Raw genomic sequence first — 27,711 nt, 5'->3', positions numbered from 1 at the left:
TCTCAGTAACTAACAGCAGGCAGTAGTTGGTCTTTATTACTCATAGTATTGAATCTCCCCATCGATACTCCCCTTAGATAAAGTACTACATTACAGGTCATACATCATGTCGCTTTCAGCTCCAATTACTCCCCCCATGAAGGAAGCTTGCGGTGACCGCTTGATGACTTTGGAGACCCACGATGGAATTGCCTTGCAGGGTTACTCATTTGGTGCTCCCGTGACCGCTGCTGGTGAAGTGGTGTTCCAAACTGGTATGGTGGGCTACCCTGAGTCCATCACTGACCCATCTTATGAGGGTCAAATTTTGGTTATCACCTATCCGTTGGTTGGTAATTATGGTGTTCCCGACCGCAATTTGAAGGATGAAGATGTTCCTCAACTCCCCAAGTATTTTGAGCTGTCTAGAATTCATATTGCTGGTTTGGTGGTTGCGCACTATACTGAAGAGTATTCTCATTGGCTTGCTAAATCGTCTTTGGGTCAATGGTTGAAAGAGCAAGGAGTTCCTGCCATTTACGGTGTGGATACTCGTTCGTTGACCAAAAGATTGAGAGAAAAAGGTTCAACTTTGGGAAGATTGGCTTTGCAAAACGACTCCATTTCTTCCACTGAAGTTTTGGCCTACTCTGGTGACTGGAAAACCAACTTTTCAGTTCCAGAATGGGACGATCCCAACGTCAAAAACTTGGTGGCTGAGGTGTCTACCAAGGAACCCGTTACCTATGCTCCATCACCTTTGTCGGAGGTCAAACTTGGCAAAGATGGAAAACCAATTAGAATTTTAGCCGTGGATGTGGGTTTGAAATTCAACCAAATTAGATGTTTCGTGAGAAGAGGTGTCGAGTTGAAGGTTGTTCCCTGGGACTACGACTTTACCAACGAAAAGTACGATGGTTTGTTCGTTTCCAACGGTCCTGGTGATCCAGCCGTGATGACCAAAACCGTTTCTCACTTGAAAAAAGTGCTTCAAGAAGGAAAAACTCCAGTGTTTGGTATCTGTTTGGGACATCAGTTGCTCGCCCGTGCCACTGGTGCCTCTACTTTGAAGTTGAAGTTTGGTAACCGTGGTCACAATATTCCATGTACTTCGAGAATTTCGGGCAGATGTTACATCACATCTCAGAACCACGGTTATGCCGTCGATTCCAACACTTTGGCTCCTCAATGGAAAGAGTTGTTTGTCAACGCCAACGACGGCTCCAACGAAGGTATTTACCACGAAACCAAGCCATACTTCTCGGTGCAATTCCACCCTGAATCCACCCCAGGTCCAAGAGACACCGAATTTTTGTTTGATGTTTTCATCCAGTCGGTGGTAGACTTCACCAAGTCCGGGGTCCACAAGGCAGTGGAGTTTCCTGGTGGAGACTTGGCTACCAACAGAGCAGCCCATCCTAAGGTTGAAGTCAAAAAAGTGTTGGTTTTGGGTTCTGGTGGTTTGTCGATTGGTCAAGCTGGAGAGTTCGATTACTCGGGTTCGCAGGCTATCAAGGCGTTGAAAGAAGAAGGAATCTACACCGTTTTGATTAACCCCAACATTGCAACCATTCAGACTTCTCGCGGGTTGGCAGACAAGGTTTATTTCTTGCCAGTGACTCCCGAATTCGTGAGAAAGGTTATCCAACACGAGCGTCCCGATGGTATCTACTGTACTTTTGGTGGACAAACTGCGTTGAACGTCGGTATCAAATTGAAGGAGGAATTTGAAGGTTTGGGAGTCAAGGTTTTGGGTACTCCTATCGACACTGTTATTACCACCGAAGACAGAGAATTGTTCGCTCAAGCCATGGAAGAAATCGGCGAAAAATGTGCTCGTTCTGAAGCTGTTGAAAGCGTGTCCGAAGCTATCAGAGCCGCCAATGAAATCGGCTACCCATTGATCGTCAGAGCTGCTTATGCTTTGGGTGGTTTGGGATCCGGATTCGCTGACAACGAAGAAGAATTGGTGGCTCTTTGTAACAAGGCATTTGCTACTTCTCCGCAAGTTTTGGTGGAAAGATCCATGAAAGGATGGAAAGAAGTTGAATATGAAGTTGTTCGTGATGCTTTCGACAACTGTATCACCGTTTGTAACATGGAGAACTTTGATCCCTTGGGGATCCACACCGGTGACTCGATTGTGGTTGCACCTTCGCAAACTTTGTCTGACGAGGACTACAACATGTTGAGAACCACCGCTGTCAATGTCATCAGACACTTGGGGGTTGTTGGTGAGTGTAACATCCAGTACGCCTTGAACCCATTTTCCAAGGATTATTGTATTATCGAGGTCAATGCTAGATTGTCTCGTTCTTCTGCTTTGGCTTCCAAGGCCACCGGTTACCCATTGGCTTACACTGCGGCCAAGTTGGGTTTGAACATTCCATTGAACGAAATTCGCAACTCCGTCACCAGGTCCACCTGTGCTTGTTTCGAGCCTTCTTTGGACTACGTGGTGGTCAAGATCCCCAGATGGGACTTGAAGAAGTTCACCAGAGTGTCGTCGTTGTTGTCGTCGTCGATGAAGTCGGTGGGAGAAGTGATGGCTATTGGTAGAACATTCGAAGAAGCCATTCAAAAGGCTATTAGATCCACAGATTACCACAATTTGGGTTTCAACAAGACTTCTGCGTTGATGTCGATCGACATAGACACCGAATTGCAGACCCCTTCGGACCAGCGTTTGTTTGCAATTGCCAATGCTTTATCTGATGGATACACCGTCGACAAGGTTTGGAAACTCACCAACATCGACAAGTGGTTTTTGAACAAATTGAACGGTTTGATTGAATTTGGAAACTTGATTGCTTCCTATGGATCTACCGACGCTTTACCAGTTACCATCATGAGACAAGCCAAGCAGTTGGGTTTCGAAGACAGACAAATTGCCAAGTTTTTGAACTCCAATGAAGTCGCTGTCAGAAGAGTGAGAAAGGAAGCTGGTGTGGTGCCTTTCGTCAAGCAAATCGATACGGTTGCTGCCGAGTTCCCTGCCTTCACCAACTACTTGTACATCACCTACAACGCCGACTCTTCAGATGTGACTTTCGACGAGCACGGAGTAATTGTTTTGGGTTCTGGAGTCTACCGTATTGGATCGTCGGTGGAATTCGACTGGTGTGCCGTTAGAGCCATCAGAACCTTGCGTGAAAACGGCACCAAGACCATTATGATCAACTACAACCCAGAAACCGTTTCGACAGACTACGACGAAGCCGACAGATTGTACTTTGAAACCATCAATTTGGAGAGAGTTTTGGATATCTACGACTTGGAACAGTCTTCTGGTGTGATTATTTCCATGGGTGGACAAACAAGTAACAATATTGCCTTGCCATTGCATCGCCAAAACGTCAAGATTTTGGGTACTTCTCCAGAGATGATTGACTCGGCTGAAAACAGATACAAGTTCTCGAGAATGTTGGACAAGATTGGCGTCGACCAACCAGCATGGAAAGAACTTACTTCGATCGAAGAAGCCGAGGAGTTTGCCGAAAAGGTCACCTATCCAGTTCTTGTTCGTCCTTCATATGTCTTGTCTGGAGCTGCCATGAACACAGTTTACTCTCGTGACGATTTGGCTTCGTACTTGACCCAAGCCGTGGACGTTTCTCCCGACTATCCTGTGGTGATCACCAAGTACATTGAGAACGCCAAAGAGATTGAAATGGACGCCGTGGCTAAGGACGGTAAGATGATAATGCACGTTGTTTCCGAGCATGTGGAGAACGCTGGTGTTCATTCTGGTGACGCTACTTTGATTGTTCCACCTCAAGACTTGGACCCAGCTACTGTTGAAAGAATTGTGGAAGCGACCGCCAGAATTGGTAAAGCTCTTGATATCACTGGACCTTATAACATCCAGTTTATTGCCAAGGATAATGAGATCAAGGTGATTGAATGTAATGTTCGTGCTTCTCGTTCGTTCCCATTCATTTCCAAGGTTGTGGGAACAGATTTGATTGAGTTGGCTACCAAGGCTATCATGGACATGCCAGTTACTCCATACCCTGGAGAAAAATTGCCCAGCGATTACTGTGCCGTTAAAGTTCCACAATTTTCATTTTCAAGATTGGCTGGTGCCGATCCTGTTTTGGGTGTGGAAATGGCTTCTACTGGTGAAGTGGCTACGTTTGGTCACAACAAGTACGAAGCCTACTTGAAGTCGTTGATTTCCACCGGGTTCAAATTGCCCAAAAAGAACATTCTTTTCTCCATTGGTTCCTACAAAGAAAAGCAAGAATTGTTACCTTCGATTCAAAAACTTCACGAGTTGGGCTACAAGTTATTTGCTACTTCTGGTACCGCTGACTTTATCAAAGAGCACGGCGTCCCTGTCCACTACTTGGAAGTTCTTGGATCCCAAGATGACCAGAAATCCGAATACTCGTTGACCCAGCATCTTGCCAACAACTTGATCGATTTGTACATCAACTTGCCTTCTTCCAACAGATTCAGAAGACCCGCTTCGTACATGTCGAAGGGATACGAGTCTCGTCGTATGGCCATTGACTACTCGATTCCTTTGGTGACCAATGTCAAGTGTGCCAAGTTGTTGATTGAGGCACTTGCTAGAAACATCACTTTGGACGTCTCCAACAACGATGCTCAAACCTCACACAACACGGCGGTTATTCCTGGTTTGGTCAACATTACGTCTTTTGTGCCTTCTTTTGAAGACTTTGAAGCCACTACCAAGGCTTCTTTGGCGGCAGGATTCACCCACAATGCGTTTTTGCCGCAAACCATCGAGGGCTCCACCATTGTGGATTCCGAATCTTTGCTCGAGGCTATAGAAAGTGCTTCAGAAAATGCATTCACCGACTTTTCAATGTCCATTGCTGGCTCAGAAAGCAATTCCGAAGAAGCATCTCAAGCAGAACAAAATGCCGGTGCTTTGTTCTTGCCATTTAACGACTTTGCCAACTCCAAAGTGTCGGCTATTTCGTCGCACTTTGCCTCATGGCCCGAGTCCAAGCCAATTATCACCGATGCCAAGGCCACCGATTTGGCTTCAGTCTTGTTGTTGGCTTCATTGCATACCCGCTCAATCCACATCACCGGAGTTTCTTCGCAAGAGGACTTGAACTTGATCAGAATGGCCAAGGAAAAGAAGCTTCAGGTCACCTGCGACGTTGCTGTTCACTCGTTGTTCATGAACCGTGAAGAGTACCCACAGTACAGCTTCTTGCCCACCAAGAACGACCAGGATGCTTTATGGCAGAATTTGGTGGATGTGGACTGTTTCTCCATTGGAGTTTTACCATATGTTATCAACAAGGCAGCTAACCGTTCCATCACTGCTGGCTTGGGAATTTCGGAGGTTCTTCCTTTGTTGCTTTCCGCCGTCAAGGAAAAGCGTCTCAAGTTGGAGGACATTGTTTCTCGTTTCCACGACAATCCAGTAAAGATTTTCAACATTCCAAAGCAAGATGCAACTGTGGAGCTCGATTTGGACAGAGTTGTGAAGGTGGAAAATGCTCTCACCAACCGCAAATTGGTTGGTTTTGTCGAGAGAGTTTCGGTTCACAACCAAACAGTTTGCTTGGACGGAGCTTCTGTTGTTCAACATGCTCTTGGAAAGAACGAGGTTACCCCAAGAGCCCGTTTCACAGCCACCACCACCACTCCAGCTTCTCCAGCTTTAAACAGAAAGGCTAGAATGTCATTTGATACCAGAAGACCTTCGGTTTACAAGGACTCCAACGAGTCTGAATTTGAAAAGTTGGGCTCAGAACTTGTATCGCAACCCCCAGCCGGCTCGTTGGGTGAATTTAATGCTTTAGCCGATTATATTCGAAACCACAACAGTTTCTTGCGCAACTCGGTGTTGTCTGTCAGTGACTTTTCCAGATCAGACTTACACAGTTTGTTCACTGTGGCCCAAGAAATGAGATCTGCCGTCAAGAGACAGGGTGTGTTGGACCTCTTAAAGGGCAGATTGTTGGCTACCATGTTCTACGAACCTTCCACCAGAACCTCATCTTCATTCGATGCTGCCATGCAAAGATTAGGAGGAAGAGTTTTGGCGGTTTCCGCTGGCTCTTCGTCCATCAAAAAGGGCGAAACTCTTCAAGATACCATCAGAACCTTGGCTTGCTATTCTGATGCCATTGTATTGAGACACCCAGAAGAGTCTTCAGCTTCTATTGCTGCAAAATACTCACCAGTTCCTATCATCAATGGTGGAAACGGCTCGAGAGAACATCCTACCCAAGCCTTGCTTGACCTTTTCACCATTCGTGAAGAGTTGGGAACCGTCAATGGAATCACTGTCACTTTCATGGGAGACTTGAAATACGGTCGTCCAGTCCATTCCTTGTGCCATTTGTTGCGTCACTACCAGGTGAGAGTGCAATTGGTTTCTCCTAAAGAGTTATCTTTGCCCAAGGGAATCAAGGATATGTTGGTTGAAAACGGCATGTTGGTGTCTGAGTCCGAAGCTCTTACCGAAGACTTGATAGCTCGTTCCGATGTTTTGTACTGTACTAGAGTTCAGGAAGAACGTTTTGCTGACAAAGAACAGTACCACCGGTTGAAAGATACCTACATTGTCAACAACAAGATTCTTTCTTACGCCAAGCAGCACATGTGTGTGATGCACCCATTGCCAAGAACCAACGAGATCAGCGAAGAAGTTGATTTCGACCAGCGTGCAGCCTACTTTAGACAAATGCGCCATGGATTGTTTGTTAGAATGGCTCTCTTGGCCATGGTTATCGGAGTTGATTTTTAGCTTGAGGTGTTTGGGGAGATACCGAAAGTGAATTGACCGATACATTATTCATTTAAAGATTCATTTAAAATTCATTTAGTAAAAGATAATCATAAGATATTTAATAAGATTCATTTAGTAATTGTGAATGGTTTAATCAAGATTCAGTTAGTAACTTTAAATGATTTAATCAAGATCATTTAGCGTTTATAGGATAGTTCAATCAGAGAATCATTTATTAATTACAAGAAGATTTATCAAAGATTTATTCAATTGAAAAATACATTTCATCAAACATTCATTTAGAGTTTATAAGATAATTCAATCAAGATTCATTTAGTTAATCATGAGGATTTAATCAAATATTCATTTAGTTGATCATGAAATAATTTAATCAAATACTCATTTACTTATTATATTTAATTCAAGATTCGTTAAGTAATTATAAAATGATAATCATATTAGTTTAATCCAGATTCATAAAGTTAATCATAAAGATAATTTAATCAAAGTTTCATATAGTAATAATGTAATCGATTCATTTTGTTATAAGATGATTTAATCGATTCATTCATAAACTAAAAAATAATCTAATCCATAATCGATTAGCAGTTAATCATTCGAAGATTCATCTAGTTAATCAATGATACTTCATCAAGATTCATCTAGTTAATCAATGATAACTTCATCAAGATTCATTTAGTGATTATATGATAATTTAATCAAGATTCATTTAGTAATTGAAATACTACAATAACGTTTGAGTTCAACAGTCTTTACTTCCACTTAGCTCAACTACATTCCTATTATACATTATTTTACATCAGTCCCATCCCTCTCTCTTTTCTGGCACATCCTCATTGGCTTGGATCAACGCACGGGCAATTTCAATCTCGTCTCCTCCGCTATCGACATGATCAAAGGCGCTCACTTCAGGGTCCACAGGTATATTGGGGTTTCTGTCCTTGTCCAGGCGACCATCAGTTTGGTACTCGGCCAGATAATCGTGCAGATACTGGTGGTAATCGGAATCTCCAGAAACAGCAGAAGCAGCAGCTGCTGCGTACGATGGGTGAGAATTTGAATTTTGGCCATTATGATGCGATCTCTGTGCAGCTTCCACGGCAGCCATGATGTTGTCATCCAATCCCAGCAAGTCGTGGGACAAAAGTGCTTCGTTTCCAGGAAGTGACATATCGACGTCATCACGGCGACGAAGCATATGACGAGCATTGGGATTATTGGGCTGGGTCAGAAGCATTTTGATGCCTTTACGGGAGAGAGGATGATTTGCTGGTTTGCGTGGAGGTTGACGTTTGACAATTTGAGGGTCCTTGCCGATATCACGGCACTCAGGACAGTTTTTGATGGCGGCAGCTACGGTGTCCTTGATACGAGTCCAATGATATTTTTCGGCCACCACCGACGTAGTCTTGTTAATTCCACCGTGGTTGGTCATGTGGACATCGGTGCAAATTTGCAACTGGCGCTCTGGGTCCAGAATCACCTCTCGGCCTTTAAGCATCAACTTTCCATTTTCCAATCGATAATGCAGAGCCAGCAGTCGCAACCTGCTCTTTTCCTGGCGATCAGCCATGGCAGGGTACCGGCCTGTTTCCAAGTAAAATTTGATTTTGTCGAACCGGTAAGCCCCAACGGCCGGATCCGAATTGGTGATAAGTTCGCGCCCATACATTATGGCATCGACTGCCTGTTCATGTCCTTTCAAAATTCCCGCCAGTTTGATACGACCGATCCGTTTAAAGTTGAACAGCTCCCATATGCGACGAGCAGGCACATTCGTTTCAAATACAAGGTTGAAAATCGTATAAGTGTACCCCAAACGCGGAGCCCATTGGAGAAAGCAATCGGTCAAAGTACGTCCAATTCCCTTACCACGGATTCCTGCGTTTACCAAAAACGACCCAGTACATATATGGGAGCACCGGCCCGGATAGTTTGGTTTCACCAGAAACGTTCCCAAGCACTCTTTTTCCCACTGGCGAGGCCCTTCCAATGCGGGCGCATCGCCCAAAATCATCACGGCACCAAAAGAACCAAACCAGTATTGCTGGAACTGGTTCATGTCGAGCGTATCGAAGAACGGAGACGTGTCACCTCGTTCGATTTCCATATTGAATTCATCACAAAGAAATGCCAAAAGTCCTGGTGGAAGATCTGTTGGAGAATGAATAGGATAAATGGTAGCGGTGGTTTCACCATCTTTTAGGAGTACCGTATACCTGTCGATGATGGACGGCGGGTATTCTAGGTGGCGGAACTGGTTCGCAGGAAGGTCTTCGTCGTACTCGGCTGCCATGTAGATAGGGGAATGAGTATATCGTGGAATGAAAACAGGCGTGCGAACTTACTTGGCGAGCGCGGCGAGCGCAGCGAGCCATCGAGTGAACCAAGTGAGAGAACCAAGTGACTCGATAAAATAGCAGAATGCCATCAGTACAGAAGTACAGAAGTACCAAAGTACCAAAGTACATAAAGTACATAAAGTACCAAAGTACCTAGAGTGACTTAAAGTATTGGATAGTCAATAGTAACCATTGGATTAGTGGTCACTGGCCACTAGCAGTCACGAGTAGTCACCGTACTTCTAGTAGAAGTCAATGATTTCAAGTCACTGCCACCTAGACTGGGTAAAAATGGAATCAGTAGTAAGAATAGTTACTAACAGTTGCCACCTATCCTTAGTGACCCAGTCACTAGTCTTTAATCACTAGTCTTTAATCACTGGTCTCTAGTGTTACTGGTCTCTAGTAGTCACCAGTCAAACAAGCTAATGTAGCCAGTCTCATAGTGGCTGTTGTTCATGCTAGAGTAAATGAATTTCGCAGACTGTTCCAGTAGTTACTGTTCCAGTAATTACTATTCCAGTAATTACTATTCCAATAATTACTATTCCAGTAATTACTCAGTCTCTAAATACCCAGTCCCTAAATACTCAGTCGCTACAAACGCAGTCCCTACAAAGACCCAATTCTACTGGACCCGACACTGAGTCACAATTCACTTACCATCTAGCTTACTTTTTTGCTACAAGCCCAAGTCTATTAATCTATTCTATCTCTCCCTATTTTGTCTCTTCGTCTTCACCCTGGAAACTCTTTCCATACATGTACGCTCCCACCAATCCCTTAACTCCCTTGAGTGCTGCTACATTCTTCACATACCCAATCTTCTCAAATCCAAGCGAGTCCCAAATTCGCATACTTGCAACATTGGTCTCGAAAACAAGATTGAATACTGAGTACGCATAACCCAATTGAGGTCCCCAAACAAGATACTTGGCTCCCAATTCCCTTCCTAATCCAAGTCCTCGCTTAGCATGGGCCACTACAAAACCAGCATTACATACATGAGAGCATCTACCCAAATAATTGGGTTTCACATAAAAGGTGCCCAAAAAGAGTTCACTCCAATTTCCGTTGGGAACATCTTTCCAACTACTATAAGTTCCCTCTAGAAGAATTGCAGCGAAACTTTGAAACCAGTAGCTCACAAACTTGTCGTGGTCCATTTTTTGGTGGTATGGGTACGTTAATCCTTCTTCTATAATGTAATTGAACTCATCGCGAAGAGTCTCGATGAGACCATTTGGAACCACTTTGGGGTCATGTACGGGAAGAAGCGTAACGGAACGGCCATCCTTTTTGAGCTGGAAGCATATTGGCTCGGTAATTTGTGTTGGCAAGTCGCCGTCAGCGAATGGGAGGGAAGAGTAGTCCATGAAGATGAAGAAGAAGAAAGAATGGGTGCGAATAAATAGGGAGCCGCAGCGGTGCCACTTCCCAACACCTCTCGCTATTCCTCGCTATCGGGTACCGCTTCCCGAACCATCCCATTCGCACTCCCTAACACCGCTCGCTATTCCTCCCTAATCGCACTAATCGCACTCCCCGACACCGCTCGCTATTTTCGCTATTCTCCCATTCGCACTCCCTACACCTCTTGCTCGCTCTTCCCATTCACGACATTCGCGCATCTCTTTCATCTTCATGGAAGACTACAAGCGTAACGGCAATGCCGAAAGTAAGTAATACCACGTCTCCCTTCCACAAACTGAACCCACAGCATCCCCACGTCCCAAAGAACAACATACTCTTTCCCGAGACTCCAATCCTTCTTTTTAGGCTGTGTTCAATTCCCCATCTTCTTCATCCCTAACACAGATCTCAGCAAACGTGACAAACGAAAGCACCAAATCAGCTCGCGCCTCCATAAGCTAGAGTACCTTTTCGAGGCCGAAAGCGACAGTTATTACCGAGGGTTGCTTCATAATCTTCAGACAAAACTTGCCACTCTTCAACAAGGCACCGATGCCGATCTCCAAGTGGAATGGACAGCATTTGGAGAACAGAGAGACTACGAGCTTCTTCGGTTACGGCTCTGGGAAGAGTACCAGGTGAAAATGGTGGAACAAGAGTACCAAAACGACGTAATACGAGCCAACACCAATCGAGACAATATGATCAGATTAATCAAAGAGAAACTTTACGATAAAATGCAACGGCAAATCAAGCAGCTTAAAGAGGAAAAACTTCTTCTCAATCTCGTCAATGCCAGCTCGTGGTCCACACAGAATGCCGAACTGGCTGCCACAACCGCTGCTCTCACGGCGGCGGCCGCTACCATCGGCGATCGGCGACTGCTCCGAAAGCGCGAATTGTCGTCGAAATTTACCGCTGGCGAGGCAGAATATCTCAGCGACGGTGGAAGTGGCGGCACCTCGGCGGCGGCTGGTTACATCTCTGCTTCCGGCAAAAGGCGACGGCATTATGCTACTCGTTATTCTTCCAATGATGAGTCTTCTGGAATGACTTCTGCGGCAGGAGGAAAAACTAATGCTGTAGCCGCCAGCAGTGGGAACGATAGCAATTTGAGCGACAAGGACTACGACACACTCAATAAACTTATCATGAACAATGACGATGGCGGTGCCTCGTTGGTAATGTTGGACCACCCGGAACCGGCCAAAGTGAGTTCGCGCGCTGCACATAAGCAGTTTGTGGGGCCGCAGGGACTCAAGCCGGAGGAGCTTAATGATGATTTGGAATTGTTGCGAGCGGCCACGGGTTCAACTTCCTGAGCAACGCGAAGGAAGTTGCTAAAGAAAGCATGCTCATCAAATGTATAAGTCGCAATATCGCCTGTAATAATATTAACTATAGCGATCAATCCACTGTAGTATGATCCACAGAATAGACTAGCGATCAATAGTAATATAAATCAAATAATAGACTGCCATCGATCATCGAGCTGTTGACACAGCTCGAGCTCGATTTACACTTTCTTCTCTCCAAATATATTCTAATATACACTAGTAGTACAATACTAACCTCCGAAACCGTACAAGGTTCTACCTTGTCTCTTCAAAGCGTAAACAACATCCAAAGAAGTAACAGTCTTTCTCTTGGCGTGCTCAGTGTAAGTAACAGCATCTCTGATAACATTCTCCAAGAAAGTCTTAAGAACTCCTCTGACTTCTTCGTAAATCAAAGCAGAAATACGCTTAACACCACCTCTTCTAGCCAATCTTCTGATAGCTGGTTTGGTGATACCTTGAATGTTATCTCTCAAGATCTTTCTGTGACGCTTAGCGCCACCCTTTCCTAATCCTTTTCCGCCTTTTCCTCTTCCAGACATATTTGTGTGAATACTGAAAAAGCGCACCGGCTGCCTCTTTATATAGAGATTTTTGGTGTTGTTTGTTTGCAACCTGGCGAGAGCCGCACCACCTACCGCTGCACCGCGAACTGTCCGCGAAGCGATCGCGAAGCGTTCGCAAAGCCGTGCTGAAACGTGCGCGAGGTCCGGTAAATCGCAGCACCACAACCAGGCACTTTTCACCCCGCGAGACGCCAGATTGAGGCGCGCGGACGGCACACAAGCTGGCTTCTCTCCAGTTTTAGGCTGCGCGCGGTAACGGAAGCGTTGTTGTGGGCGCGATATTGGTACCGTGACATACTGCAAGAAAAATAAACACACCTTGATTATAAAAACACCACTTACACCCCTCGCATTTTTTTTAGTTATCAGTTTATCATGGCTAGAACTAAGCAAACAGCAAGAAAGTCTACTGGTGGTAAGGCCCCAAGAAAGCAATTAGCTTCTAAGGCTGCCAGAAAGTCCGCTCCATCTACTGGAGGTGTCAAGAAGCCCCACAGATATAAGCCAGGTACCGTTGCCTTGAGAGAAATTAGAAGATTCCAAAAGTCCACTGAACTTTTGATCAGAAAGTTGCCATTCCAAAGATTGGTTAGAGAAATCGCTCAAGACTTCAAGACCGATTTGAGATTCCAATCTTCTGCTATCGGTGCTTTGCAAGAATCCGTCGAAGCTTACTTGGTCTCCTTGTTTGAAGACACCAACTTGTGTGCTATCCACGCCAAGAGAGTCACTATCCAAAAGAAGGACATCCAATTGGCCAGAAGATTGAGAGGTGAGAGATCTTAGAGATTATATGTGGTATTAGGTGTATATTAGTAAATTGATTTAAGAACAGCAACTTTCGTAGGGCTTGTGTGCACTCCACTTCATAACAAATTTCACCAAATTGCACCACCTCCAGCAACAAATGATTTCCCTTCCAATTCCCAACGCCGACACCATTAACCGCCAGGGCGAGTCGCCGTTTCCAGCATGGTTGCTTTCCGGTGCATTACTTGCAAAGAGCATTGGTGGCTCTAAGCCACTTCCTCTGAACCTCGGATCTGGAGGTTCTTACAAAACCAGCGTAGCTATGGCGCTCGAAAAGCCTTCTAGAGCCACATGTTTGACATTTGGGGCTGCTCACTTGCTTGGTGGTTACATAACCTACGACGGAGACATCACCAATGGTGCTGGTTTTTCATTTGCATGGTCGACATTGTACGTTCTTGTCAACGGCCGGTCGTCGCTCAAAAGTGTATTCCGAGGCCATTTTTCGCCATTAGCGTTGGCGGTGCTTGCGACCGGAAATGCTGGGATCTATGGGCGCAAGTTTTTCTGGCCATAAAACAATGGAAAGAAAAAAAATGAAAAGAAAAAGAATTAAATGGAAATGGTTTATGAGTAGAAAAAGTAGAGAACTGGTCTAAAATTGAGCCATTGGGGCAAAAGACGTAGATCAAAGTGCTGAATAGACTATTAAAATAACTTGCTGATATAAGGTAGTGATTACTATTCGACGGACAGATAAAGACTGGTGTTCAAGAAAGGAGACAAAATTTTAGTGGAGTATTGAATAAGTAATATTCATGATGCTTAGTTTCTAGTATATAAATATGACCAAACAGTCGTAGGTCAAAAATATGGAGAATGTTTAGAAGTAGATTAGTGTTCATGTAGAATGCAATATCCAGCCGATCAGTCTATCGATTAGTCTCCCAATACCGATTAGAGCCCAGCCTCATCATCCCACTGAAGCGGAAGCAACCCGTGTTCATGTGCGTATCTCTCAATCTCGGTTTCATTGTACAATTCAATAAACTGTTGGTCCATTGGTCGTTCCTTAGGAGCTGCAAATTTACGATATTCGTCAAAAATAATCGTCAACAGCCACCGTTGCAATCGTCGTATAACCCCCACCAAACACCCGGTTCTATGCTTCCCTCGATTGCAGTGAATTAGTATGGGTTGGTTGCGTGGATCAAGCACCACCTTGACGGCTTCCGTCACCAAATCTGGTGGAATTTTTACAAACGGTTCTTTGTTTCCTGACATTCCCATTTGAAAAAGCTTGATTCCTTCCTCTTCAAAAAAATCTTTGTGCATTTGTGGGTATTCTTCAGGGATCAAACAAAGAATTGACTTCAATTTTAACGTTCGAAGAAATGAAAAACTGTGAATCTGAGGAAACGAAGATCGGTAAATATTGTTGATAACCGGGGCAAAATTCTCTGGCGGAGTCACCTCTTGCGCCCGTAAATCTATATTCTTTTCACGAAACTCATTTTCAAGAGCTTTTTGTTTCTGAATATCGAGTTTATCATCCGCATCTTCATCATATTCGGTGCTTTCCTCACCATTTTTTTCTGGATTTTTTCCAAGCCGCTCTGCAAGCAAACGAGCCAACTCCTCTGGATTATCATTCACACTTTCACTCACTTTATACAGCCCGGAATTGGCGCCTTTAGGTTCCGGTTTCGAAGCTAGTCGAATATCATTTTCTTCCATATACGTTCCATCTCGGGAAAAATACTCTTCAGTGAGACTCAATTCCCGCTCCGGACTTCCTAGATCCACTTCTTCGTCCATTTGGAACGGTTCGTCGTCATAATCTGCCATACTCCTCGACCAGAAACTCACAACAAGCCTCCAAAATTCCCGGAATCACACCCGTGCACCACAACTCAAAATGAGTGCGAATCCTGACAACTATATACCACCAACACTAATAATGGTAAGTACTTTTCAGCCCACGCAGCTCCTTAAGAAACCTTTTTTCTTGTTCAGATCTAACCCAGTCCGCACTCTTCAACTTTCAGTCACTTTTACAAGTCATTTTGTTACTCATTTGCACTTGCACCTATATCCATGCTACTTATCCTTCGCTTCTCGACCGCAATAAATCGGGAGCTCTCGGCGTTTTTTGGAAGTTTGCTCGTATTGGTGAAAGATTGAGCCCTTATATGTCGATTGGATGCTTTATTATGGCGATCAATAATCTTCGAGCTTGAACAGAAAAGACAAGAAAAATGCCTACAAATGGGGAAAAGTTCAAACAGGCAGAGCCATTCAAGATGATTCTTAAACGATACTTTTATTGCCATTTACTGTGCTATTCCTTGTTGTCTATCTAAACTCATACATCTCATTGGTGCCGCTACACAACACCGGTGCCCGGTCTCCTCCTACGATTCTTTCCAAAGCAATGGCATCCCACTGAGAGTACATTACCTTGACGAAAGAAAGGTCAATGTCGGCCACCTCCTTGAAAACGGATTTTCCAATGCATCTTACAAGCTCCTTGTAAAATAGTGGGTTAGAAGGAACTCCATACATCAATAGTGTCTTTACACCATTAATTTCAAATCTTCGGAAATAGTGGAGTCTCTCGGTATACAAGAGAATCTTGACCTTGCCGCTAATAAATTGCTGGCGGTATCGGGTGAGTTTGGATTGGGTAGAATATTCGTCGATACCTTCAAACGTGAATTTGGTCGAATTTCTCATGTAATTTTTTATGCGGACATAATCAAAGTATGACGGGATGTATACTAGGATTCCATCACTGTAAGATGTAGAACTGAGGAGTGATGGAAGCATCGAATTGATGAAGAATTTAAACCGATTTTCGGAGTCTTCCATTGGTGATGAGCTGCTGAATCGTTGAAATATTTGTTTAAGACGGAGACCAATTGAGTTCATAATACAGTTTTTCGAGGTGTAGATCGGTTTGTACCGCACTCTTCCTCCAATATTGACACTCTTGGAGCTCACCAAACTGGTAATTGGTGGAGTGGTATACTCGCAGAACACCAAAGTTTGCCGAACCAATGGTGCCTGGTCATTAATGTACCACATACGGATTCTGGAGAAGTCGGCATCATGGAATTCCTTGGGCACTTTGTTCAAATATTTGAGAACAAGATTGACATGAGCCCAATTTTGTGCTTCGATTTGAGTTGCTCTGTCGACGATAAATACCTCAATCGAAGAAAGAAAGTCGTATTGTCGTTTTTTCTTGTCAGGATTCTCCAAGATCATAGAAAGACCAAGAGGTGATGCAATTATAATGTCAGATGAATAAAACGAAGAGTACAACTTTGCAGATTTTCTGGTGAATTTCATTCCAAGACAGAAGAAATCATTATTGTTCCCTTTGAAAGCATCTCTAAAGTCCTGAGGTTTCGTTTCTGGAGGTACATCATTACTGTTAAATTGTGCTTTGAACTTCTTTTTGTTCTCTTGTTGCTCGCTTCCAGAGTACTTTAAAATGTTCTCAACCACTTCATAGGCAGCATTTCTCGTTGGTAAAAGTATCAAAACCTTTGGACGTGTAAACCCCTGGTCTCTATATTCTTTGTCTTCGTGGGATTTACCTTCAAGAGCCATTTCTTGGGCATGTTTAATCTTTTCAGTGTTCTTCAAAATGTTGTCTCTTGTCTTGAAAACATGGTTAATAGCATGCATAGAGTAGAGCTCACGGTAGAAAGTATTGTTGTAATGCTTGTAGGGGTAGAGAACACTCTTATAGTTTAACATTGAGTCTAAAAGTGAAGCATCAATGCCCGAAATCTTTGATGGGTGTTTCTCCGAATAGACATCTCGAACTCGTTTTTTTATCAGGGAAATGCCAAGTTTCACGGATTCCTTGTTCATACACAGTGGGGTGCTTGTAGATACAACATACTCGTCAATTGTTTCTTTTGTAGTGTTATTCCATTTGCTGGTTACACTCTGCGATGCCTTTTCCATGTAGTCTTCAGATGGTTGATTGAAATGAAAATCGAAAGCATTGAACTTTTCGTCCGACTCTTCGTCATCGCTGGCTACTTCGGGTTCATTTTCTTCATCTGACTCGTCATCTGACTTTGTTAAGTGAATTTCCAAGTCATCCTCGTTGATTTCCTCAACACCAGCTTCGTCATTTTTACGTCTTTTAGTTGGTTTTTCGGGCTTCTCCGATCCCAAAAGCGTCAATAATGCATTATAGGCCATTCCAGTATCGTCAACGCCCTCTTGTTCTCCACTTTCAGAATTATTTACGGCCACCTCTGTTTCGTTTTCACCATTATTTTCATCCTCAGCACCGCTAAAATCCTCTGATTTTGCCAGACGCCTCAGCGTACGCTTCACTTCACGCAACTCTCTTCGGCCGTGCTTCTGCCGTTTCATGGCGCCGTCACCATTACGCTGGATCCGCTTCATAACGACAAGATGAGATCCTGCATTTCGCGATGGCATCGCTGGTTTTTTCCTGCACGCGCCACTCTCCTGCATCTGTCGTGTGCAAAAACATCCTCGTCAAGGAGTTTCGGTGATTATTTATTCTTCATTTAATTCTTCTACCACCAATCATAGAAGGTGCTGATTCCGCACACAGCTTTTCTTCACAGCGCCAAGCGCACTCTTTGAATCTTTGCGTTTCTGCCCAATTTTTTCTGGGTGATTTTAAACCTTTTTAAGCAAAAGAACAAATCGAAATTTCCAATCACCAATACAATATGACGGCCCTGCGTGCCCTGCGTGCACTCCAGGCACTTTTTTCGTTTGCCTACTTGGCTCTCGTGATTTTAACTGTACCCTTAGCTTTTGATGTGGGCGGAATACCTTGTGGGTTAAGCTACTCATTTACGCTTTTCAGTATTTATTTCGTTCTTACCACAGTCAGAATGATCACAAAGAAGTCTCGTTGGTTCAGGTGGGTGTCGCTTCTTTACTATACCCAGCATTTTGTTATACCGAGCTTGCTCACATTTTTCTTGTCGTATTACTCCACTAAACAACCATCACCTCGACTCAATCCAGTTGACGTTTGGAAGTTTTGCGTGGTAAATTCGACTCCAATCATCACCATCATGGAGGGGTTTTGCTCTCTTCTTCTCATTCAAGCCGTGGGCCAAACCCTCAACTGGTTCACCATACACCGCTCGGATAACTGGTTAATTGTGTCATTGGTGGGTAGCGGATTGACCACAACGACTGCTTGCTACTTCTTGTACCGTATCTACACCTTGAACTTTACCATCGATATGGTCAATGCTTCTTTACTCGGGTCGTCGCTTACCCTCACCATTGGAATTGGAGCTTTTGGAATTGTGTCTGGTCGTGGAAGTATGATCGAATCCTCATTGCTTCTTGCATATATCGTTCGGTGCATCTACGAAACCTTCCCAGACCTTTCTGAGAACGCTTCTGAGGCATTAGCATCGTTGTTTGCTCAAACGACTACAACATTAAAGAATCAAATCCCGCTACTTCCTCCAACAATTATCGATACCGTACTGAATGCGGTTCCCTTTTTAGCCTCTAATTTGCCAATGACAATGAAAACAATCTGGCACTTTTTGGTGATTTCCTTACAGAAACTAACGATTCCACTCCTCCTCAGCTTGGCTTATCGTCTTTCGGTTTTCTACGCGGCAACGAAAATCATTCCCTCCCTTTACTACGGATCCATGTACCCCACGTTCTCCCCTCCACGAACACCAGCGTCCAAGTCGAGACAAAGCTCGTCTTCGTCATTATTTCAAGAAAGCACAATCTCTAAACCTCCACAGAAAAAAATTCGCACCCGTCAACCAAAAGCTACCATCCTCAAGCTAATCTACGCATATTCCCCTTGCTTCATCATCTTTGCCTACACCCACTTGATGATGCAATATTCGGGTCAATTGGGCACTGAACTCAAATTATGGGGGTTTTGGGAGTCGTCAGACTTCACCGTCATCGTGCATCCTTGGCAGTTCTGGAACTGGATCAATATGGCTACTACATTGTTGCTCTACACCGCCGAGCTTCTGGGGAACACATCACCATCGGGAGGGAATGCTCTAACCAGTCACTGGAAAGTTGAGTAGTGTACTATATAATCGTTAATTTTAATGTCGGCATCACCATTTACTGTTTTCAGAAATTTTTGCAACTCTCGTCTTTGAATATTCTCTGAGCTTGACTCTATGTTTGCTTAATATCTCATCATTTAACAGCTACAAATGATAATGGTCCTCACCTGAAGACTGACATAAAAAAATATAGCCCGGCACATTTGACTATGCGGCTCAAAATTGGACAAAATTATTGTCCAATTCCAGCACTAGGCTCGAAGAGAAATGACGTTCATGGTCCAAGAGTGAGCTCCATTGGGTTGATCGTAGATCATTTGTTATAACTATCGTTTAGGATTCACCGTCCCATTGCCGAATGTACACCATAAATGGGATGTGAACCAGCCAAAATTAAAGAGCTTTACCAAACAACAGAGTCCAATACCATACAAAATGGCCAATACCAGAGCTATTTTAAAAATAGACACAACGAAATCGTTAGTATTTGCCAAAATGTTGTAAAGGGTTGTCCGCCTCTAAAATTCTGAATGGTTCAAATGGTCTGATGGGACCATTGCGTTTCCGCGTTTAGGCAGGAGACTTTCCCCAAAGCACTGACGACCCGAAAGTCCTTTTGTAAGCTTCGAAAACAAATCTTTGGCCATGAACGTAAAGAAGAAAAGCTGAAAATTTTCATTATATATAGGCGGCGTGCGAAAACCAGCACTATGTACAGGCCGGTATACCGACAACCATCACCTTAAAACCAAGTCAAGAAATGATTGTGGTAGGAATCTCAGGATCCATTCGTAGGTACGAGCTCCTGTACCGCAGTAGATGACTTTTGGAGGGTTTTTTGAGTACAAAACATCAAAAATTGTATGGTAAAAATCTCGTAAGCTTGTGCCCTTTCCAGTAGATCGTATTGGGTTAGCTCTGTATTCCGCTTTAGCAAATCGGTCTGCGTAGATGGACTTGACGTCTTCGTTCCACCCCTTCATTTCTGAAGCAACCAAGCTTGATATTTTCGATTTGTCATAGCTTTTGTCATGGCTGGAAACATTCAAATTACCCATCCTTATGTGAGTTACAGGGATGTTTTGGGTGTAGAGTTCTCGAGATAATGCGGTGAACAAGCTGTGAACACTGGACTGAAACACGGCTTCAGGAGCGTGGTATGGAATGGGTCAAATTGCGTACAACATTGGGGTAAACCACAATAAGTTTACTCTTGTGTTCGCGTGCCATTGACACCAATCCTGATGACAATAATTTGAGGTAAACGTTAAGCCTTTCATTCACTTTATGAGCCAGGATGTCAACAGTAATAATTCTCAGCATGGGTCACAATGGGGAAATATAGCCAGGTGGAGCTAAAACTATTCCCAAAGAGATTGAGAGTATGTGGTTCAGCACCCCACAAAAAGGAACCCATCTGGCTATTGTGTAAAAGTTTCCTTAAAATTTCGACAAAGTGCATAGTCAAACGAGTAAGAAATCGGGACAAATTAAAGGTAGTCGAGATCTTCCATGATTAGAATTGGCCCTCACACGTACTTTTCGTCTATTCTCATCCGAGAATTGTCAAGTACACAAATAAAATCCACGTTTTTCCAAGTCTAGCGCCCATAAGACGAGTCAATGGCTCAGTTGGAGAACCCACCAACAACACAGCATCTCTTCGTGCTCCATTAGGAAGTTTACGGGACCCTTCTTCGAAGACCATATTTTGGGTTCTGATGCTTTAGATTTGTACTGAAAGTAGCCACCCAACCCTATACCAACGGAAAGAACTGATATGTAGGCCAATCTGTGTTCCACTATGTGATCTTCAACTTTTTCCCCACAAACTTTTTGTAGGTTGAAAATGATGGTCTTCAGTAAATGGATTAAATTTCGAAACTTTTATCGTAAATATTAGTATTGTAGGTAGCATTAGTCAGGGACGAGATGAAGTCCGAGACCTTGGAGTAGGCTAAATTTAGCATTTCCACAGTAGCCAGAACGGGTTCAGCCACCATGATTGCCACTAGAGGAGATAAAATGATCGCAGTGATAATCGCAGTGAGATTTATGCCGGACTTGCAGCCAATGTGAAAATGGAGATTTTATTCTGAGATTCACTACAATTAGTGGTTGCAATTTAAAATATTATTTCCTTATATCGCTCAAACTTCTTTCTAGCCCGCTGGATACTAGTAGATGCTGGTAGATACTATCAAATACTGGTACTATCAATCAAGTCCTCGAGTTCTTTTGGAAGTTCGAGTGTTGCATCAGATATCCTTTTTTGCACCAAAGTCAAAGGCAGTGAGTTTGGAGACAGGTTATGGCTCTCGTGCTTCATTATAAAGTGATCACTTTTCGTCTCCAAAGTCCTATCACTGTCAGAAGTGGTATATCTGAAAAGACTGGAAGCAGCTGAAGATGGTGCCGAAGAAGCATTTGCAGCCGCTGCCCACATTGATGATGCTGGAAGTGACAAGACAATTATCATCATACTGACAGACGACAAAAGATTCAGTGGAACTGCCTTGTGGGCAGCATAGTTCACCAAAACCAAAATTGAGGGAACAAGCATGGTTTGAAGACTCACTATCATGAGAATATGGAACCCACCAAACTGTCTCAAACCAAGGTATCGACGGGTTCTGATCGCCATAATCAACTTGAGCACCAAGAAAATACTGGAGAAGTTGACTGAGCATTGGAAAAGAATAAATGGTACGAAAGTCATAACCGTACCGTCTTGATAAGTTTGACCTGTTTCATACAACTTGTGCATTCTCCGAGAATAGAGCACATTATAGTTGATGTACAAGCAAGTGGTGACGATTTGCAAGCATCCAAGAAACCCAACGAGCATATACCGCAAATACTTGATTTGTGGTGACTTGAACATGACATACACATGGTAAGCCATGGTCAGTTGTATCAGAAAAATAAGTAACATTTGCAAGGCATTCGAAGCATATACCACATTAATCGCATCATGGGAGGTGAGAATTCCCGTAAGAAACACTGAAACCGACAGCAAGGGTCCAGTAATATAAGCAAGATTCAAACTTGAGCTTATCACATACAACACCAAAGGGATATTATTCATGATGAAAAGTGGAGTTTTTCTCGAACACAAGATCCAAACCACAAACAACAAGATCAAAGATGCCCCAACACCACATCCATAAACTATGGCATATTTCATTTGGGATTTTTGCAACTCATTAATTACCACCATAGGAACCGAAAACCCATTTTGGTACCCTGGAATTGTGAAATTCAACAAAATGTTATCAGGGTTGACGTCCGCGTCAATAAAACTCACGTCCATCGTTAAAATTGATACAGTTTCAAAGTTTGGCTCATTTATAAATGGTATCCCAAAACCGATGCTGCAACTCTTCATGCAACTTCATGTACCTCCGGCATCGAAATATTCCGCATTGGGACGCTGCAATGGAAATTGGTGGTGGTAAGTAATAGAAACGCAAAAGGAAAAATGGACATTCAAAGCTTATCGGATATCACACACCAACCTTCCAACTACACATAACCGCTCCACAGTGTCCACCCACAACTTCCTTCTGCCCATTATTCCCCACCTCCTATGTTCCTGGAACTGTCACGTGACCCGCGCTCACCCGAATTCGCAGTCCCGCCTTTTACAATCGACGACACAACCACCGACCACGTCCGCTTAAATTCCCAATTCCGCGGTGGTCTGAACCCAACGTAGCAAGTACTTGGCCATGTCTACCCCGGAGGACCATAATCCGGGCCCAGAAAATAGAGAGGTGTCGATGGTGGATGTTTCGGAAGCCAATGAAGATCGGGAGATGACTGCGGCCGATGCCAGAATCGGTTCAAACGACCCACACGCGGGTTCGGGTGGTCTTGGAAGACGTAAATCTACGTTAATTTTACGCGATGAAGACAACGAGAAGAGGGACAATGCTGATAAGATGGAGTTGGATAGCCATAGCACCGGCCACAACTCACCCCAACCGGAGTCAGTAGCGCCCAGCACAGAACAAACACCGGTTCCGGACCCCAATGTGACCGTTCCTGTGGACATAAAGTGGGTTCAAGGAGGAGAAAAGGTGTATGTGACGGGATCTTTTACCCAATGGAGAAAAATGATAGGGCTCGTCAAACAACCAGATAACAACTTTAGCATTACCCTTGGGCTTCCAATGGGCACCCATCGGTTCCGGTTTGTGGTGGATAACGAACTCCGGTTTTCCGATAATCTTCCAGCTGCAACCGACCAGATGGGAAACTTTGTCAACTATGTGGAAGTTACCCAGGAACATGTTCAACAGTATATGGAAAGTCAAGAGGAAACGAAAACAAAATCAAAAGATTCTGTTCCATCTCATCCTGCACCACAAAGGCGTAGATCTGTAGCAAGGGGACGCAGCAATTCGGCATGGAGACTAACAGGAGATGATGATGATATGGGAGATGGGTACTCACGATACCATGATGAAGATGGCAATTTCAATGCACCAGAATTTGAATATATCAATGAGATTCCACCGATTTTCACCGATCCAAAAGTCATGGAACAATATTACATTGCAATTGACAAGCAGTCGAAGAATCAAGGAGGTCAACAACAAGCATGGCTTCATCCACCACAGCTTCCCCCACATTTGGAGAATGTTAATCTTAACAGTCAAAGTGCCATGGACAAAGATAACAACGCCGGTGCCTTACCTATACCCAACCACGTTGTGTTGAATCATTTAGCCACCACCAGCATAAAACATGGTACTTTGGCGGTCGCCAGCATTATACGTTACAAACGTAAGTATGTTACTCAGGTGTTGTACGCACCGTTGCAGCAATAACTAGAAGCATGAATAGATGAGAAAATGTTGAACATACAAATGTTGATACTTGTAGAAGATAAGGAAGTACACTAGTACATACTTAATAGTTGAAGAGAATGCTCAATTACAACTTAGTAAATATTTCGGAGTACATACTTAATAGTAGAAGATAATTCTTAAATTACATACTTGATAACAGAGTATAACTCTTGTATTACAACTTAGTAGTTGAGATTAGGATTCAATTACATACTTGGTAAGATAATGTTGACATACACTTAATGCTGAAGTACACTTGGTAGAGAATAGTTCTTGAATGACATACTTGATCGTAGAAGATAAAGTTAAAGTACATACTCAATAGTAGAAAGTGATGTTGAAGTACATACTTAATAGTGGGATATGAATCTTGAATTACAACTTGGTAGTTGAAAATATGTTCAATTACATACTTGGTAAAATGTTGAAGTACATTTTAATCGTAGAAGATAACTCTTGTATTACAATTTGGTAGTTGAGAATGTTCAATTACAACTTAGTAGAAATTATGTTGAAGTACACTGAGTGGAACTAATGTTGAAGTACAACTTAGTAGAAATATTGTTCGATTACAACTTATTAGTTGAGACACTGTCCAATTACAACTTAGCAGAAGATAATTCTCAATTTCATACTTAGTAGTCGTCGTTTCTCGATGAACCATAGTTGTCTCCACCTCTGCCGGAAGAACCATAGCTGTCTCCACCTCTACCGGAAGAACCATAGGAGTCATCATCATCCCTATTCGAGGAGCCGTAGCTGTCTCCGCCTCTTCCAGAAGAGCCATAGGATTGGTCTCCCTTACTGGAACCATAAGAGTCTGAAGTGTCTCTTCCAGAAGAACCGTACTTGTCAGAAGAACCGTAAGAGTCGCCTCTTCCTGAAGAGCCATAGGAGTCGTCTCTAGAAGAACCATAGGAGTCACTTCCTCTTCCAGAACCATAAGATTGGTCTCCTTTATTGGAACCATAAGAGTCGGAATTGTCTCTTCCAGATCCATATGAGTCGGTGTTGCTTGAACCGTAAGAGTCAGTCTTGCTAGATCCATAAGAGTCGGACTTGCTTGAGCCGTAAGAGTCAGAATTTTCTCTTCCTGAACCATAAGAATCAGTCTTACTGGAACCATAAGAGTCGGAATTGTCTCTTCCTGAACCATAGCTGTCGGAGTTGTCTCTTCCAGATCCATAGCTATCGTCTCTCAGTCCCTGACGATCATCGTCTCTGCGTTGTTTCTTGTCGTCGTCACTTCCAAATCCAAATACCATTTTTCACTAATTCAATTGAGTTTCCTGGTCCCCTTTTATACTCCCAATTCTTGCTACCCCCTATGTGGTGTGGATCTAACTGAAATTGCAGCCTGCAAGAGAAGAATGCGATTCATGCACGTTGTGGGCCCCGCATTTCATCTTTGCTGCGGTTGGACTAAACCCCAACCAAATTGGCAATAAAAAACCAATTGACTCCCAAATTACACATGGCACATGCTCTACCTATGTTGATTCTACATCCTGGTTTGCAACCTCATACCTAACTATTTGACTTGTGGGGTAGTGCCCGGGTGACCGCGCGCCATAGACGCCATAGGCGCCACGCACGTTGCCGCAGTCCCCTGCTTCGACACGCACGCGCACCCGGGCTGTATGCACGCATGCCGGTCATTATACAATAGCGACGTCGGATTAGTGGTTCCTGTCGGCGGTTCTGGGCTTAGCACGCAAAATATTGTCCACTCTTAACAATACCTCCGCAGCCTCAGTGGCTGAGGCCACCACAGCATGTTTCAATTTGTAACTTTCAACAATTCCTAACTCACGCATATCGGCTACAACGCCCCGATTCAAGTCTAAGCCCGATGTCGACATTCCGTTGTAGATGGCAGACCGGAGCTTGGAAACGAGCTCCGATGAATCATAACCAGCATTGTCGGCCAAAATCAGCGGTAATTGCCTCAATGCATGGGCAAATGATTCCACAGCTAAAGACTTTTTGCCAGTGATATTTGCAGCCGCTTGGTCCACGGCTTTAGACATGTTCATTTCGGCAGAGCCTCCTCCAAGACAGGTTTTCGTTTCTCTGGTGGTTTGTGAGAGGACCGATAATGCATCGTGGATCGATCTTTCAGCTTCATCCAACACTTGTTCGGTGGCTCCTCTCAACACAATTGTACATGCTTCTCCTGCTGCCACACCTGAAAATTTCGTCATAACGTCTTCTCCTATTAAGATTTCCTCGATCGACTCACAGTGTCCCAATTTGACCTTTTCCGGATTGTCGAATGTAGATACAACTTCGGCACCTGTAACCAATGCTAATCTTTCCACACCATCAAAATCAGCGTGCTCGATACTGTTAATCTTGCTATCCGTGAACAACAGCTCGGGATAGTCATAGATTAATTGACGGTTGATAAAACAATTAATTCCAAACTTTTTGATTTTTTCAACCTTGTTCTTCATTTTAGCCTTTTCTGCCTTCTCCAATTCGGCTAATTTAGATGTAGAGTCCACCTTGAACTTTGCTCCAAACACCTTGACTTTATCGGTATCCATAGATGTATTTGCAATCAAGATTTTGGCGTCTTTAAGTTTTCTGGGTTGACTGATTCCAAATCTCTTATCTAAAATGAACCCTTCATCGAGAAATGAATCTGACAACTTTCCACCCACACGCTTGATAATTTGAATATGGTCCAAGTTCGTGGAGCCCTTGAGACGAAGAACAGCACTAACAGCCAACTCGGCAAACTGGTCCTTGTCCTGTGACAAGATCTTGGAAGATAAAGTAGTCTTGGCGATGTTGATCAAATCGCTACGAAACTTTTCTTTATCATCAGCGTTGTTCACAGAAACTTTGTCCAACGCCTCCAAAGCCTTAGCACACGCTATTCTGTAACCCTCGATGATAGTTTGTGGATGAATCTTTTTCTCAATTAATTTTTCTGCCTCTCTCAAAAGCTCAGCACTCAAAACAGTCACCGAAGTGGTTCCGTCTCCCACTACATCATCCTGGACCTTGGAAATGTTCACGAGAACCTTTGCTGCCGGATTATCGAACGGAATCGACTTTAAAATCGTGGCTCCATCGTTGGTGATCAAAGACTTGTCCATGTCCGATGAACTTTGCAAAAGTTTATCCATTCCTTTGGGTCCCAAAGTTGACTTTACAAGGTCCCCTACGGCAATGGCACCTACAAATGCCGACATCCGGGCATTTTCGCCCCTCTCTTCAGTGGCTTGGTCTCCCAAAATCTGTACCGACATGATGGTGAAGTTTGCCGGAGAATCGCAGAAATAAGAAGGGTCGTGCGAGACACGATCGAAGGAAATGTGAAGAAGAAAAAGTAAGGGAAGAATTCAATTGGGTATATATAGGACATATAGAGATCAATTAGCTTTCTTCTGGGTCCTGATTCTCTTTGTAGCTTCTCTTCACGTTTTTTAGCTAGTTTTTTTTTGTCGCTGCTTCCTACTTGTATCACGTGACAACCAATGAAACTTTGTCAAAATTCGCTTACTCTACACCTCGTATGACACGACAAGTTTGTGGGAAAGTTTAATTCAATCATACACACCTGAATTCGTTCTAGCATAGTGCACGCAACCCACCACACATAGCTGACCACACATAACCTACACACTCACTGACTCACTGAACC

At 43.7% G+C, this 27,711-nt stretch overlaps 14 protein-coding genes across 14 annotated transcripts; 6 read left to right on the top strand and 8 right to left on the bottom strand. All coding sequences in view use genetic code 12, as the record gives it.

Annotated features, from left to right (window-relative positions):
* Positions 1-106: 106 nt before the first annotated feature.
* URA2 (bifunctional carbamoylphosphate synthetase/aspartate transcarbamylase) lies at positions 107-6,718 on the top strand (the record flags this gene model as incomplete). Its single annotated transcript, XM_001486259.1, has 1 exon — positions 107-6,718. The coding sequence occupies one exon, from the start codon at positions 107-109 to the stop codon at positions 6,716-6,718; it is 6,612 nt and encodes a 2,203-aa protein (XP_001486309.2).
* Positions 6,719-7,520: 802 nt separating this feature from the next.
* SPT10 (Spt10p) lies at positions 7,521-9,017 on the bottom strand (the record flags this gene model as incomplete). Its single annotated transcript, XM_001486258.1, has 1 exon — positions 7,521-9,017. One exon carries the CDS (start codon positions 9,015-9,017, stop codon positions 7,521-7,523), a length of 1,497 nt encoding a protein of 498 aa, XP_001486308.2.
* Positions 9,018-9,782: 765 nt separating this feature from the next.
* On the bottom strand, positions 9,783-10,439 carry PGUG_01978 (uncharacterized protein; the record flags this gene model as incomplete). The annotated part of the gene is made up of 1 exon (XM_001486257.1): positions 9,783-10,439. One exon carries the CDS (start codon positions 10,437-10,439, stop codon positions 9,783-9,785), a length of 657 nt encoding a protein of 218 aa, XP_001486307.1.
* A 681-nt stretch (positions 10,440-11,120) lies between these two features.
* Positions 11,121-11,798, top strand: PGUG_01977 (uncharacterized protein; the record flags this gene model as incomplete). Its single annotated transcript, XM_001486256.1, has 1 exon — positions 11,121-11,798. The coding sequence occupies one exon, from the start codon at positions 11,121-11,123 to the stop codon at positions 11,796-11,798; it is 678 nt and encodes a 225-aa protein (XP_001486306.2).
* A 956-nt stretch (positions 11,799-12,754) lies between these two features.
* On the top strand, positions 12,755-13,165 carry HHT2 (histone; the record flags this gene model as incomplete). The annotated part of the gene is made up of 1 exon (XM_001486255.1): positions 12,755-13,165. The coding sequence occupies one exon, from the start codon at positions 12,755-12,757 to the stop codon at positions 13,163-13,165; it is 411 nt and encodes a 136-aa protein (XP_001486305.1).
* A 121-nt stretch (positions 13,166-13,286) lies between these two features.
* PGUG_01975 (uncharacterized protein) lies at positions 13,287-13,706 on the top strand (the record flags this gene model as incomplete). The annotated part of the gene is made up of 1 exon (XM_001486254.1): positions 13,287-13,706. One exon carries the CDS (start codon positions 13,287-13,289, stop codon positions 13,704-13,706), a length of 420 nt encoding a protein of 139 aa, XP_001486304.2.
* A 380-nt stretch (positions 13,707-14,086) lies between these two features.
* On the bottom strand, positions 14,087-14,977 carry SIW14 (putative tyrosine protein phosphatase; the record flags this gene model as incomplete). The annotated part of the gene is made up of 1 exon (XM_001486253.1): positions 14,087-14,977. The coding sequence occupies one exon, from the start codon at positions 14,975-14,977 to the stop codon at positions 14,087-14,089; it is 891 nt and encodes a 296-aa protein (XP_001486303.2).
* A 507-nt stretch (positions 14,978-15,484) lies between these two features.
* Positions 15,485-17,635, bottom strand: PGUG_01973 (rRNA-binding ribosome biosynthesis protein; the record flags this gene model as incomplete). Its single annotated transcript, XM_001486252.1, has 1 exon — positions 15,485-17,635. The coding sequence occupies one exon, from the start codon at positions 17,633-17,635 to the stop codon at positions 15,485-15,487; it is 2,151 nt and encodes a 716-aa protein (XP_001486302.2).
* A 224-nt stretch (positions 17,636-17,859) lies between these two features.
* On the top strand, positions 17,860-19,215 carry PGUG_01972 (uncharacterized protein; the record flags this gene model as incomplete). The annotated part of the gene is made up of 1 exon (XM_001486251.1): positions 17,860-19,215. One exon carries the CDS (start codon positions 17,860-17,862, stop codon positions 19,213-19,215), a length of 1,356 nt encoding a protein of 451 aa, XP_001486301.2.
* A 2,185-nt stretch (positions 19,216-21,400) lies between these two features.
* Positions 21,401-22,588, bottom strand: STE2 (alpha-factor pheromone receptor; the record flags this gene model as incomplete). The annotated part of the gene is made up of 1 exon (XM_001486250.1): positions 21,401-22,588. One exon carries the CDS (start codon positions 22,586-22,588, stop codon positions 21,401-21,403), a length of 1,188 nt encoding a protein of 395 aa, XP_001486300.2.
* Positions 22,589-22,931: 343 nt separating this feature from the next.
* On the top strand, positions 22,932-24,035 carry KIS1 (Kis1p; the record flags this gene model as incomplete). The annotated part of the gene is made up of 1 exon (XM_001486249.1): positions 22,932-24,035. The coding sequence occupies one exon, from the start codon at positions 22,932-22,934 to the stop codon at positions 24,033-24,035; it is 1,104 nt and encodes a 367-aa protein (XP_001486299.1).
* A 517-nt stretch (positions 24,036-24,552) lies between these two features.
* On the bottom strand, positions 24,553-25,242 carry PGUG_01969 (uncharacterized protein; the record flags this gene model as incomplete). Its single annotated transcript, XM_001486248.1, has 1 exon — positions 24,553-25,242. The coding sequence occupies one exon, from the start codon at positions 25,240-25,242 to the stop codon at positions 24,553-24,555; it is 690 nt and encodes a 229-aa protein (XP_001486298.2).
* On the bottom strand, positions 24,692-25,321 carry DDR48 (DNA damage-responsive protein 48; the record flags this gene model as incomplete). The annotated part of the gene is made up of 1 exon (XM_001486247.1): positions 24,692-25,321. The coding sequence occupies one exon, from the start codon at positions 25,319-25,321 to the stop codon at positions 24,692-24,694; it is 630 nt and encodes a 209-aa protein (XP_001486297.2).
* Positions 25,322-25,735: 414 nt separating this feature from the next.
* On the bottom strand, positions 25,736-27,316 carry CCT2 (chaperonin-containing T-complex subunit; the record flags this gene model as incomplete). Its single annotated transcript, XM_001486246.1, has 1 exon — positions 25,736-27,316. One exon carries the CDS (start codon positions 27,314-27,316, stop codon positions 25,736-25,738), a length of 1,581 nt encoding a protein of 526 aa, XP_001486296.2.
* Between the last annotated feature and the right edge of the window lie 395 nt (positions 27,317-27,711).

The sequence above is a fragment of the Meyerozyma guilliermondii genome, genomic scaffold (genome assembly GCF_000149425.1).
Source record: "Meyerozyma guilliermondii ATCC 6260 scaffold_2 genomic scaffold, whole genome shotgun sequence".
Taxonomy (NCBI): domain Eukaryota; kingdom Fungi; phylum Ascomycota; class Pichiomycetes; order Serinales; family Debaryomycetaceae; genus Meyerozyma; species Meyerozyma guilliermondii.
The sequence above is the reverse complement of the archived record's forward strand: the minus strand, read 5'-3'. Positions and strand labels throughout refer to the sequence as shown.